General features: G+C 37.7%; 1 protein-coding gene across 5 annotated transcripts in view; it reads left to right on the top strand.

The window, feature by feature from the left end:
* TMEM245 (transmembrane protein 245) overlaps positions 1–13,797 on the top strand; it is an 80,125-nt gene that overhangs the window by 10,054 nt on the left and 56,274 nt on the right. For all 5 annotated transcript variants that reach the window (XR_003073823.3, XM_015282350.4, XM_015282351.4 and 2 more), the window contains exons 3-6: positions 535–636; positions 1,647–1,754; positions 6,370–6,582; positions 11,038–11,207. Coding sequence is in view for 4 of the 5 variants with exons in the window: in XM_015282350.4 (XP_015137836.2) it covers positions 535–636; positions 1,647–1,754; positions 6,370–6,582; positions 11,038–11,207 (593 nt within the window). In the remaining variant the exon portion in view is untranslated. The remainder of the gene's footprint in view (positions 1–534; positions 637–1,646; positions 1,755–6,369; positions 6,583–11,037; positions 11,208–13,797) is intronic.

The following is a 13,797-nucleotide window of genomic DNA, read 5'->3' as shown; positions in this document are numbered from 1 at the left end:
AGGATTTCAGAACATATTCCTTGATTTACTTTGCTTTAGCATCAAGTTTCAGGAACACGTAGACACGCTTTGCTAAGGTTTGTAGCTGCAGATAGTGATGTTGCATTAGCTTATGTTTTGTAGTCTTGTATTTTCTGAAAATACTAGATGAAAAGTTGAAAGCCAAGAAGGCACTGCTTAATAACCACTCTAGAGATCTGAAATAAATACACATTTTTTTTTAGGAAAAGGGATTTGATTTGCCTCTGATTTCTAAAATGTTTTTACTTCATGTGTATCTTAATGTAGTTTTAGATGTAGATAGTTTAGAGTCAGTGACGTTAGAAATGGTAACAGCTTGGCCTATTAGTAGAGAAACTTGCTCACCTGCTTCTCCTATTCTTCTATGGGAATGCAGGAATCATGTTTGTTTTATGACACTTAGTTTCTGCCTTGATTTTTCTTTGTTAGTGGGGTGCTTACCTTGGTTTTCCTAAGTGTAGTGATTACTAATATTCTAATCTTTGTGGTTGTTAAAAGTACTGTATTTTTCAGCTTCTGTGGCAGGTTCCTGGAGAATTCCTGTGTTCCTGGTTATAGTTGTTCTGATGACTGTAGGCATGTTGCATGAACAGCAGAATGGAAAGGAGTCTTCTGGTAAGAAATGAATCTCTATGTCTTTCATAATGGAGGCAAAAGATCTGTGAAGTCGAGAATCGGGATTGTATTATTGTGCATTCAATATTGTGTGGATTGGAAGAATTTACTGGAAGATTTTAGTACATTTGCTTCAAAGTGCTTTATGCGTGCTGAAGTGAATCTTCAGTTCTTTACAGGAAATCTTTGAAATGGGTAGTTACCTTTTCATAGCAAAGTAGTGACTCATTATTAAGCCCCATCCCCCTTAACTACTAAGTTTAGAATATATTTCTATAATTTAACATTAGAGAATCCTATATGTAGCCCCAAGCATAAAGAAAGCCCAGGAAACAGGGAATCAAAGGCTAATTTTGAAAGAAAGGATCAGCATGGGTTTAGTAGCTCCTGTAATGTTGTGTGTGAGAGAAATTGAGACAACTCCGTCCAGCAAGCTTCTCCTATCTAATCATTTCTAGTTAATGTATGTTTTATGGTTTGTGTTTAGACTTAGAGAGAAAAAATAATTTTCTCCTGTAGAAAATCAATTTTAGATATAAATAAATGTCATCTGTTCCTATCTAGTAATAGTTGTATGGCTACTTTAGTAAACTTCCTTCCTGTTTTGCTGTTACTGTTTTCCTGAACGTCGTCATCATCTTGGTTAGTAAAACTGACTATCTGCTGTAGAGATTTTCAGATTAACTGAACTGTCAGCAACTGCAAATGACTTCATCAGTAGCAGCTCACTAGCAAGGGAAGTGTAAATAACTGCTTTTGTGTTTTGCCTCCAATTGTATTGTAGTACTAAAATTAATAGCACTCATTAGTGTTTGATAACATTGACTATAGATAAGACATATTAATAACTAACAGTATCAATCCTTATAATTTGTTTCATTTGACAGCTTCAGTGGATATCAAGAAACACATAAAACATCTTAAGACTTAAGGGGTTTTGTTTGTTTGTTTTATTTTTATTTTTTAAATTGTTATTATTTTTTTTAACTACATACACATATATTTTACAGGGGCAGAGCTTCCTGGTCAGATGATTTCCATTGCTGCTTCAACAATTGCCATGGCAATTTCCGTGACAGAAGATGAATCCAGTAATGACCGTTCCACACAACCCTCAGGTGACTGAATTCTGCGTAAGGAGACACTTGAATTTGCTCTGACGGCATGAGATTAGAGAGAATAAAGAAAAGATTTCAAAACAGGCCCTCTGTTTTTCATTCCTAACAAATAGCACATTTGTACTTTATCAAAGTGATTTATGTTTTGAAAAAAAAAAATGCTAAGAAGGCAATATACAGAAACCAGCTTTCAAATTATACTATGTGGCCATCTGAGCATCTAGAAAACCTAAGTAGCAGATTTTCTTTTCAGAATGAGGGCATTTTTTCCTCATCTTTATTGTTTACTTTTGTTTACTCTTCTCTTTGATTTCTTGTCTGTTACAAGATATAACTGCAGCAGGTACAGACAGACAAGAATAAAATTTCTGTACATCACAGTGACAAAAAAACTTCACTCTCTTTTTCAGCTGGCATGATGAATGTCTTTCCTTTAGTGAGTTTACTTGAGAATGTAGCTAAAGTCATGATATTTCACTTGCAACAACAGAAGTCTATAAGAAATGGCTTCAAAATGTTGCAAAGAGGATGTTTAGATATCCATCACTGGTTTTGAGCTTTACCATCATTTTTCTGAGTAGGCCTTTATGGAATGGCGTAGGATACTTCAAAAATAAGCTATTATGGTAACCTGACAATTGAAAGGTTTCATCAGTTTCCTGTGAAACAGGTCATTCAACTTGACAGAATATAAGCTTCCAAAGCATCCTCTTGAAATTGGCTGTGTCTGAGCTGAGTGGTCTACTTGAAGACAGTATGTTCTTTATATCCCCTGTAACAAGGGAATTCTGAAGAGTAGGAAACATAGTGAGTGTACAAGAGAGAGTCCTTTGAGCATGCTGTGTTAAAAGTGTCCAAAGAATGGCTTTTGTGAAACTAAAAAGTTACTTCAGCAGTTGGGTAAAAAACAATTGATGTAGAACAATCTCTTCAGAAATCTTTTGTTGAAACAAACACGCTTCCAAATTTTGAATATGTCAGTGTAAACTCTACTTGAAAACAAACTTGTTTTTTAAATATGAAAAGGATGGCTGTAGATGACTTACTCTTTTCTCATCTTTATTTCTACATTTTACAAGACTATCATGAAAATAAATACAGAACACCATGGACATAGCCTGAAGTTTCGGAAAGGAGCACTGTGTAGCAGCCTTCTTTTATTGCTCTTTCTTATATTTAATTTTGGAAGTGAGTGGCGTTTTTTGCCTGGATTTTGAACATACTGTTAAGAGACAGTCTCCCACAGATCGATGGTATAAATGGTTATGGTTTTCTTTATTGTTGTTTTTTTTTTTTTTCTTTTTTAACTTACACATTAGTTTTAATTTCTTTTCCTCTTTAAGACAACTTCTTTTCTGTTTTGAAATTGTAATGTTCTCTCTTGGCTGGAAGCCAAAGACACAAAAGACAAAAAGGTATCTTTTTTACTGAGTGTTTTTTACTTTTTTTTTTTTTTTTTGAGGCAATTAGCCGGTTTTGTATCTTTCTGGCTTGTGAATACTGCTGTTCTTTTCCTTCACAACGGGAAAGGGACGAATACAGAGTTTCGTGTCTAATTCTCATCTGCAAAGACATTATGGACTGCATTTAATAAGGTTTTATAGAACCTGAAGCTACTCCTAAGATTCTGATAATCCTCCATTTGTATTAAGGAGGCATCCATATCTTGATTTGCAGAGCTCATCTTGTCAACAAAATCTGACTTGTTTCATTTGCAGTGTTTGTTTTCTGAGTTGGATCAGCTTCTGTGACCTGACTTGAAGGATGCAGAGCTCTTGGAACGGGTCCAGAGAAGGGCCAGTAAGATGATCAGAGGGCTGGAGCACCTCTCCTGTGAAGAAAGGTTGAGGGAACTGGGCTTGTTTAGCTTGGAGAAGAGAAGGCTCTGGGGAGACCTCATTGTGGCCTTCCAATACTTGAAGGGAGTGTATAAACAGGAGTGGGAACGGCTGTTTACATGGGTTGATGGTGATTGGACAAGGGTGAATGGTTTTAAACTAAGACGAGGAGGTTTAGATTAGATATTAGGAGGAAGTTTTCCACCCAGAGGATGGTGATGCACTGGAACAGGTTGCCCAAGGAGGCTGTGGATGCCCCTTCCCTGGAGGCATTCAAGGCCAGGCTGGATGTGGCTCTGGGCAGCCTGGTCTGGTGGTTGGTGACCCTGCACATAGCAGGGGGGTTGAAACTAGATGATCATTGTGGTCCTTTTCAACCTAGGCCGTTCTGTGAATCTGATACGGTCACCTGAATGGCAGTTCTGACATTAAGAAGTCTGTGTGTTCGGCCTGGGAAGAATACTGCGAGGTCATTGGCAGTGCCAATACAGTTTGGCTTAACGTACTGTAAAACTTCATTCTGAAAAAGCTGTTGTATCCTAGGATTTCCAAGGATTTTTGTAGTCTTTTTTTCCTCTCCCCGCCTTCTTTTTTTCCTGTCATCTTATTCCCACCTGTGTTTTGCATTCTGTGTAGTCTGCTTATGTCCATAGAGTAAGCGATAGAGAAACTCTAAGAGAGTGATTGAGTTTAATTGGTACTACTCATCATTATTGTTGCTGTTATTTAGTTTTCTTTATAGCAAAAATACATTCCAGCACACTTTTCATTGCCAGAAGGGGTAATATTATTTTCTTCTTTCATGAAAGTGATACTACTAAGTGCTTTTGGGGTAAAAAGTATCAGATAACTTTCATCTTGAGACAAAGGCTCCTCGGAATTAAATTCCTTCGTTTTCTATTTTGGCTTTTTGGGAAGAATTGTCTTCCCTTTGGATTTCTGCTTGTTGTCATGTTACTTCTTACATTGGTTATAGCAGTTTTGGAGAAAAAAAGAGTAAAAAGAAAGGTGTTGAATAGGTGGGGCGAATTCTTGATTATGAACGTACTGCTTTCTTTAGTGCATTATAAGCTTGATCCGTTTGTGCTGGTTTTTTTTTTTCCTTCTTTAAACTGCGGTGTACAGGGGAAAGGCAGACATGTTTATTTCTTACGACAGTAACACTTTGTCTGTCTTTTTAGGAGAGCTTCTGTTTATGGGTGACTTCCTTTCCCCTCATGAAAAATTAACTTTGGTCTTTTTATCCCAAGTATCGTTCATATATGAGAGAGCTGGCCTTCGTCTGTTTGAAACGTGAACTGATTTGCTAAGAAGCACTCCACCTGAGCCATCTGCTGCATTTGGCTGCTTGCTGAGCTCCTTCTTTCAGATTGCCTCCTGTAACCCCTTTGGGAATATTCACCAGATATGTTACCTGCAACCAGCTGATGTTTCTGTTATCTTCCAGTGTCTGTCAGTTAGTTGAATCAGTACATCTGTTCTGTGGTATTAGTGAGGTTGCAAAGCACTTATAATAAGCTCTAAAAGCAGTTCCCCTTACTCATAGAAAGACCAGTGCAGATTTCTAAAACAAAAGAAGAGCATTCATCTAGTGTGTGGGGTGGCAGAATCTGTTATTTACCGCTGTGTCCACATGTGACAAATCTGCCTTTGCTCTAGCTGTTAATGCTTCAGTCTTGGAGTGTCTTTAGTAAAGGTGCATCACAGCTAAAATTGCATGTGTGAAGTGTCTGGGCTTTTTTTTTTTTTTTTTAATTTTAAATGTATGCAGCATATTGTAATACAGTTTCTACAGCAGTTTTTCTTCATGGGGTGGAAGTGATTGCTGTTGATGTGGTACAAATCCAGTTTTCATTGCTTACCTGCTGCTGTGTGCATGACACAGCAAATTACCTTTTATTCATAAGCACATAGTAGCTTTTCAGGTTTTCTTGTATCCCTATTCTTCCTTTATGGCTATAAATGTTTTTCATATAATGTTGCATGGGAAACTTCCCCATTTTGCCTCAAGGGGCCAAGCATGTGGACGCAGTAAAAGCTGATAATGGTGTTCTCAGAAAGAGATTGTTGTATTTGCAAGGACTTTAATTTGGACATAGTATTTTTTGCCTGAAGTTACTATTTGCTGTTTATTCTTAAATAACTTCGTTTTTAACCCTTCACCTCACATTTATTTTCAAATTGAACTTCATCTTTGCTGGTTTATAAATGCATGACAACATTTGTTATCTGCTAATCTGTGCTTGCTTTAGGCAAATCAGGATCACAGCGAGTGCTGTGTTTGTAATGTGAGTACTCAAAAAAGCGTAGTAAGAAGATGATAAGATAGAAGCATCCTCTTCGATTTATGCTGTTTTTTGTTTAAATGAGTTTTGAGCAAATCTGGGTTTCTTTTTGAGTCCTTGAAAAGATTTAAGACAAAAATTTCTTCTTTCCTGAGGTTTCCAGAGTTTTCTGGTTATTTGCTACAGTACATTTAGCTCACAATTAACGTGTGGCAATAAGAGGCCTCTTAGAGGCTGTAGCATCTCTTCTCTGTTCCTCCCTGTACTGCCTGACATGGTGTCATGTGATGTGGGAATGCCTGTGCAGCCCTGTTCTAGCTTTTCAAGACATGGATCAGTGTCAAGGCTGTCCCTGTCATCTAGTGAAATTACCAAGAAAGAAAGAAAGCAACAACAAAAAGTCAAGGTTAAGTTGGCTGTAGGGAGCAATATTCTGTTCTGCGGTGAAGCTTAATGTGATAACTTCCACTTCTTTGCTTTCGTTTGTTTTAGGTGCGGCAGAAGGTGATCCACCTCCACAAGCTTCTTCATCTTTCTCCTCCTCTGCGTCCTCTTCTGGGAACAGACAAAGACCTGAGATTGGTTCTCTTCTTAAAAAAAAGAAAACTAGTGATGTTTACTTCGTTACACTTGTGTGGGCAATTGTTATTGTCCAGATCTGGCTAAATTTCTGGATTGTGCAGCTGTTACCAGTGCCTTTTGCAGGTAGTAATACAGTTAATATACGTGTTTTTTTAAATGATGGCTTTGGATAGCTGTAGGCTTCGTGTAAGGTGAAGTAAAAGAAAAGTTCTATAGGCTCATAGAGGTTTTTTTAAAAATATAAAGCTTTTTAATGACTTTCAATTTTCAAGTGTTCAGAATTCAAAAACATCAATGTTTTTTCTATGAACTGTAGTTTCAAATAGGATTAATGTCGGCTGTCTGTTACCGTGTAGTGGACAACTCTTACTGTTAAATTGCTTTGTTGACTGTTGTTACTATGTACGTTACCTGGAATAATTTAGTGCCACACCGTAGATTGTAGGAATGCTTTTGGTTTGGAGTACTTTTGTTTTTCTTCCTCTTGATGTCTTGTCTTTCATGTTTCTGTACGTACTGACAGAAAATATTTTTGCTGTTATTCACTGTTGAAGTACAACTCATACATCTGTTTTAATTTCCTCTAAAAATATGTTGCTGGGTTCTGTGAACAAATCACAAGATAAATTTGATTCTAATTCTAGCTCTCGGGCTAATTGGCTTTGTCACTTCACGTCTGTGCATCTGTTCTGTTACATATCAAGAAAGAATGGAATATTTGATAGCTGTCTGAGGAAGTGATTTAAAAGCTGAATGCCGCTCCAGTAGCCTTTCTTTGAGGGTAGATAGGGAAGATAGGAACTCTAAAAATAAGTCTGGCCTGCTGTAAATCTGAATTCTCTTGTCCCTTAGCTGTAAACAAAGTGAGTTCCCTGATTCCTTTTGGCTTTTCTCTAAACACTAACTTCCAGCATTTTTTATGTATCTAATACTATTTACCCTTTTTCTAAGTTTTGTGGGTGGGCTCCAGCAAGCGGCAGAAGTATCACAAAGCTGCTTACTCTTTCCCTGGGCTTCAATGTGGGCTTATCCATAGGCTGCGTTGCCCCTAGGGAGGCAGGTAGTCTAGCACCGCAGTTCCTCTGGGTGTGCCTGCTCCCTAATGGGACACTTCTGCTCTTCTGGCCTTTTTGTTCCTCCCTCCTCTCTATTTGCTCATTTTCTCCCTGTTCTCTTCTATGTTCCTTCCTCCTCTCCCTCTCTAGCACTTCCTGCTCTTTCTTAAAAACACTCTCATGGAGGCAGCACGTGTGGCTGTTGGGCTCAGCTGTAGTCTGCTGTGGGCCCACTGAGGAGCTGGCTGGAACCATCTCAGACTCTTTTCTACTCTCTTTCCATGGAGGCCACTTTGCTACCTGGTACACAAAGACATTATAGACTCTCCAGTCTCCTAAAAATGCCGAGAATGCTGTAATCATTGGAAATAACTGCTTGGGTAGGAGGGAAGAATGGACACAATAATTTTGCAGTTAGGCAGACAATGGTGGTTGGTTGTAAGCTTGATCCAGACAAATTTAGATCGGAGCACGAATCTGTAACTGAAATGGATGAATACTCCTGCTGCCATTAAACTTAATGAGTTTAAATCAGCTACCTGAGCAATAAACTCAAGCCAAACTAGAAATTAATTTTGAGAATGTTTGTGACCTGCTGTCTTAGGAGAAACACTGGGCCAGTAAGTGCTTTTTCTTAGCCGTAGACAATGAATAAAACTCAATCACCATGAAAATGTTATGAGAAGGTAGTATAGTGATGAACAGAGCTGAAATGATACCAGTTGATCACATCAAGTGTGAGAAAGCAGATGAGGATAAACCCAGTTTGATAAAAGAGAAGTGGTGTTAAAAATACGTAGTAGTGGAAAATAGCAGGGCATATAAAGCAGGTTTTGTTACAACTTTCCAAGTTTGAGGTTGATAAATATACTTAAATTCAGAGACCTGAAGGAGATTGCTTCTAGTGTGTTTAAAAACAAACAACAGTGAAAACTCTTGAAGTTTGAAGGGGTTACTTTTGATAGCCTAACTCACACTAGTAGAAAGGATGCATGTGAAACAGGATTTAGATTATTAGTAGTATCTTGGTACCATTTATGTTTTTCCTTGAAGTAATTTTTCGTTCAGTGGAATGAGATGCTCTTAAAATTGCTTGATGTAGAGGGTAAAAAGTAATTATTCCACAGAACGAAAAGGTGAAAAGATGACTTTTGAATTCAAAGGCTAAACAGTAAACCAAATTGTGGAACACTCCATAGCATTTGTTCAGTGATGTCAGCCTGGTATTGTCTTGTTTTAAGATCTTTCGTTTGCTTGCTTGTTCTGTCAAATATATATTTCACTTTTTCTCTTGACTCTTGATCCTGGTATAATTTCAGCTGTGTGACTGACTGTAGGACTTCTTGATATCACATTTGCAGAGAGTGTACAGTCAGTTACTTTAGAAAATACTGTTTAAATGTTTGTATTTAAATAATAGCAAAGGTTTAGAACGCCATTTCAAATGTATAGTTCGCATTTTCTGGTAAAATGCAAACTTTCCCTTTTCCCTTTCCCTTTTGCCATCAGTGTATTTACCATCAGTGGCATTCTATCGTACAATGCTTCAACCTACAAGTTAGGTGCTGTAGGTTGGCACTGACACTTTTCTCCTGTTTGTTTACCTGATGATCTCTATAAGAAAGCTCACTAGACTATTTAATACAAGAGACTAAGTCCTGTATTTGCCACATGATGGTGCCAGAGGCAAGCAAACCAAATCTCAGTGAGTTGTTGAGTGAGCTCTTTATATAACTGAGTTGCTTTAAAATAATAGGTTTTTGTGGAACCTTGATAAATGCACTGTGGATGTTAAAAGTTTGCCTTTGGGGCCATGGATGCCATTTCGGATATCTCCAAGTAGAAGCATAATGAGTGTTTTGCAGGATGGGAGGATTGTTATAGTATGGAAGTGTGGCAGTAAGTAATGCATCTAATTTGGAGGAAAAAAATGTTTTTTAAAACTCTGTTTGAATTAGTGATGGGGAGTTCAGTATCAAGTATTGCAGTAAATATGATATATAGGATTGTGTAATGTTTTTAGTGACTTACAAGTTTTCATTGATACTCCAGTAAAATCAGTTGTAATACAGAGGTTGAATAAAAAAGAATATGGCAAAAATATCAGGATATTAAAGGCCCGTTAGCTTCTGAGGAAAGTTTTGTATGTAGCATTCTTTCTTTGCTTTTACATTCTTTATTGTAATTCTTCACTTACTGAGTATATACTCAAAACTAGTAAAGAAGAACAGAGATGTCTTAGAAGAAGAGTTATGTAGAAGTCTCTGGGCAGTATCTTGTTGGAGGCAAACAGATACCTGTGTTGTTGGTTTTTTTTTTTTTTTCCTTAACTGTAATGCTAGACTTTTCTAGCGTTGTTAAGTACAGTGGATCTATGTTAGGAATATCAGAGAAAAGCTATTTGTGGTAGCAAAATGCTTCTTTTCTAAAGGAAAGGGAAGAGTTGTCCGTCATGTTGCAGTGCATCCAGAGGAGGGCCATGAGAATGATCAGAGGGCTGGAGCACCTCTCCTACAAGGACAGGCTGAGAGAGTTGGGGCTTTTCAGCCTGGAGAAGAGAGGGCTCCAAGGGGACCTTATAGCGGCCTTCCAGTACCTGAAGGGGGCCTACAGGAAAGCTGGGGAGGGTCTTTTTAGAAGGGCAGGTAGTGACAGAACAAGAGGAAATGATTTTAAACTGGCAGAGGGTAGATATAGACTAGATAATAGGAAAAAATACTGTGAGGGTGGTGGGACACTGGAACAGGCTTCCCAGTGAGATTGTGAATGCCTGCTCCCTGGAAGCATTGAAGGCCAGGCTGATGGGGCTTTGAGCAATGTGGTCTAGAGGGAGGAGTCCCTGCCTACAGCAGGGGGGCTGGGACTAGGTGGTCTTAAAGGTCCCTTCCAACACAAACTATTTTGTGATCTATTTCTTTTATCTGGTTTTGAGAAGCAGCGTAGATTTTTCTGAAGCATTATGTGATGATCTTCAAGCTAAGATTCAGAGCTGATCTCAAGATAATGTTTTAAATGTTTAAAAGCAAAAATCATCAGTAGTTGTATTTCATTTGAAGGTGTGTATACTGACTTTGTGATCTGCTGTCAGTCCTTTGATAAAAGATGTAGATATAGCAAAATAGAAGGCCTAAAATTTGAGGAGTGAGTGAAGAACTTCTCTTATGTATAATGTACTAATAAGTTCTGAGTGTGATATCTGTGCTATGTGTGTGAACATATGATAAACCCACTCTACTGGAATCACGGATTGGCACCTGCTTATCTTAGGCCTTGCTGAAATCTTAGATACGTAAGTGTGCAGTGTATGGGCACTTCTGTTCTTGTGCAGTTTGAATTCAGTGTAGATTAGCGTGTCTGTAAAGTGAATTAGGAGATTAGTAGTAAAATCACTTCAAAATTCTGAAGGTGATTTCTAATGCAAAATAACTTTTTCTTTCTTTTTCATAGGTCTTCCATACTGGCATAGGTTTGTGGTGCTCCTCTGAAAATCACTCATCCTTTTATTTCCTTCTTGTGGTTGCAGTTTGGGCACTAAAAAAACTCGTGGTTCATTTTGGAGTTCTGAGTTTCATGGCAAAACGTTGCAAAAGTTGGTGGCAATTTGTTGAAAACTTTGTGAAAGAACGTCAGGAAGCTCTTGCACCGCGTCCCATCAGAGGGCTTGGAAGAGTCATGCTGAAGCTTGACAGTAAGGTATTTCTGCTTACTTTCTTAAGCAACCGAAAAATCTGTTTTGTTCTGTGTTAGCTGTTTGCTGAGATGCTTTAACTCCAAAATGAATGTCTGTCACTAATAGAAATGTTTGTCATGTAAAAGTGTATGTGTCTTACAGTGTAATCTAGACCTCGTCTCTTCTGTCACCACTCACACTGAAGTACACGTTTTGTTCAGTGTATGCAGAGCCTGACAGAAGTCACCTAAAGTTGAGTTAGCTTAAGAAGATTCCTTATCTGAGTCCTGCAAACTTCTTAAAGTTCAGTCTCCTTATGTGGTTGCAAAGATTTTGAAGTTAAACTTACTGAGCTTGGATGTGAAAGATGAAATGTTACTACTTCTGTTGTGCAGGCTTAAGGGTCTGAGCTAGCTTGAATGTATTTGTTCACGCTATATGGACAAGTAGTTGTTGAACATGGTGGCAGGGTGAAGAATGGAGGCTTTCTCTTGTAGGAGAAGAAATATGATTGTTAAGATACTTGGGAAGACCTGTAGAGTACGACTTCTGTGATCCTCTCAGTTCCCTCATCCCCTTCAAAATGCACCCCCATGTGCATTGCAAATTGCAGAGTCAAAAAGCTCCATAAAATTATGAAGGCTCCTCCTTTCAGAATTACAAGTTTTCACTTAACCTGCTGAATTAGTTGGTTTTTAATAGTGTTACCAATTTTTAGAATGTACTTTCTGTAACAGTTCTGTTGAATTATTCTTGCTTTAGAAAAAACTGTTACCTCAGATTTTCAGTAACATAAGGTCTGCACCCTGTAAGTAAATTTGTTAAAGCATTTACAGCTGGACAGATATCTGCAGATAATACCTTGACTTCCTACAAGAAAAGGAGGCATTTAAGCCCAGATCTAGTGGGTAAATGGATGCTAAAAGGTCAACAAAAGATTTAATGGGTGTAGGAAATAAGTAACAGTTCTGTGGAGTTAATTGAGGAATAAATTGAAAAAGAAAAGCCTTTTCAGAATGCAGCTATGAACAAGTTGAACGGGTTTTCAGAAGACAGTGGGAAAACATAATATGTTAAAGACGAAAAACGTTTACAGTGTACAGAGATATTTACTAAAAGCTTTTGTTTTGAAATTAGGAAGACTGTCTAGACAGAATAGTATATGTATTGTATTTCCTGTGTTCTTGTTCTTGTATCACAGAACTACATGATAAAGGATGTTTCCTAATTCTATTAAGCCTTTTTTTCCTTGAAAAAGGTAGGGTTTTTTGTCCTAATGTGCACCAGAACTCCCCACTCTTCAGCTTTAATGTCCTGAAGGTCAGTTTATACTCATATTGTTCTTGTCTAAGCAAATGAGCAGTTTGGGCAAAATACATTTTTTTCATCTTCCTTCCCGTTTTTTTTAGCTAACAGTCATACTCCTGTGTCTGTGCTGTGTGTTAAAACAATCCAAGCTCTTTTAGCCATTAAAATAAATGCATTTGATATTCTGCATGAATGTATTGTCCTTGTTTGTGCCTGCTGTAATTCACTTGTCTCATGGGTGACTGGAATTATGTGTGGGCTTCCAGTATTTGTCACACGAATGCTTTCATAATCTTTTAAGTTCTAATGGATATGCTTATTCTGTGCCACGTAGGATCAAGAATGCATCCTATCTACAAGAATTCGGGAAGCAATGCCAGTAGGGTTATACTCACTTCTTAACTAGAAGAAGTTTGTGGGTTTTTTCATTTTTTTTTAAAAGGCATGCTGTTCTTTTTCATTGCTCATCAGCTCCTGGTTATCTTATTGGAAATGCAGATAAATTTGAATTGAAGATCTTATCAAAGATAAGTTGAGCATTGCTTTTCATTTTCATTCTAAACAGTAGGTCAGGATGTGCCCATACATGCAGGACTGGTTTAAATATGGACCACAGAAACAGTGTCGTTACTGTATTCGTTAGCCCCTAGTTGGAGATTTGGCCCCTGGAGCTGATAGACTCAGCGATTCAAACATGGGGGTTTGCTGGAGGAAGGAGAAGGAGAAAAGGTTTCTGTTGTCATCTGTCTATTCACCGTACGACTCAGTAGATTCGTGCATGTTCTCATCAACACTCAAGAACTAATAGCTTGCTTCAGTATGATGAAATTAAAAAAACAACACATTTGTCTTTTAACATGGTGACTGTAGTTTTGCTTCATTGAATTCTCTAGGTAGTTGGGCAGCATAATCAGAGGATGTGCACACAATACTCTATTTTTGATATATTGTTGCGTGCATCCTTTCTGATAGACTTCAGCAAATCACATGGTTATTACATAGAGCTTCTAGATAGAGCGTACTAGAATTGACTTCAGTAGGGTGTTTGGACTTTGAATGAAATGGAGGATTGGTTCCTCAGGTACCAACTTTAGCATATAGATAAAGCAAGAAGAAGCCAGACAGAATCTCTACCAGTGCATTTGTTATTCTAGTAATTAGTTTCATAGATATATAAGATATTGCATAAATGATTTTCCAGTAATTAACTGGAAAAGTTGCTGTAGCCTTATTTGTTTTGAATGACCAGAATGTCAGTTTTAAGCTTAATAACCTATTTTTAAATGTATATCGATCCTATCTATA

Source organism: Gallus gallus, chromosome 2 (genome assembly GCF_016699485.2).
Source record: "Gallus gallus isolate bGalGal1 chromosome 2, bGalGal1.mat.broiler.GRCg7b, whole genome shotgun sequence".
Classification (NCBI taxonomy): Eukaryota; Metazoa; Chordata; class Aves; order Galliformes; family Phasianidae; genus Gallus; species Gallus gallus.
Note: the sequence above shows the minus strand (reverse complement) of the source record. Positions and strands in the feature narration are given on the sequence as shown.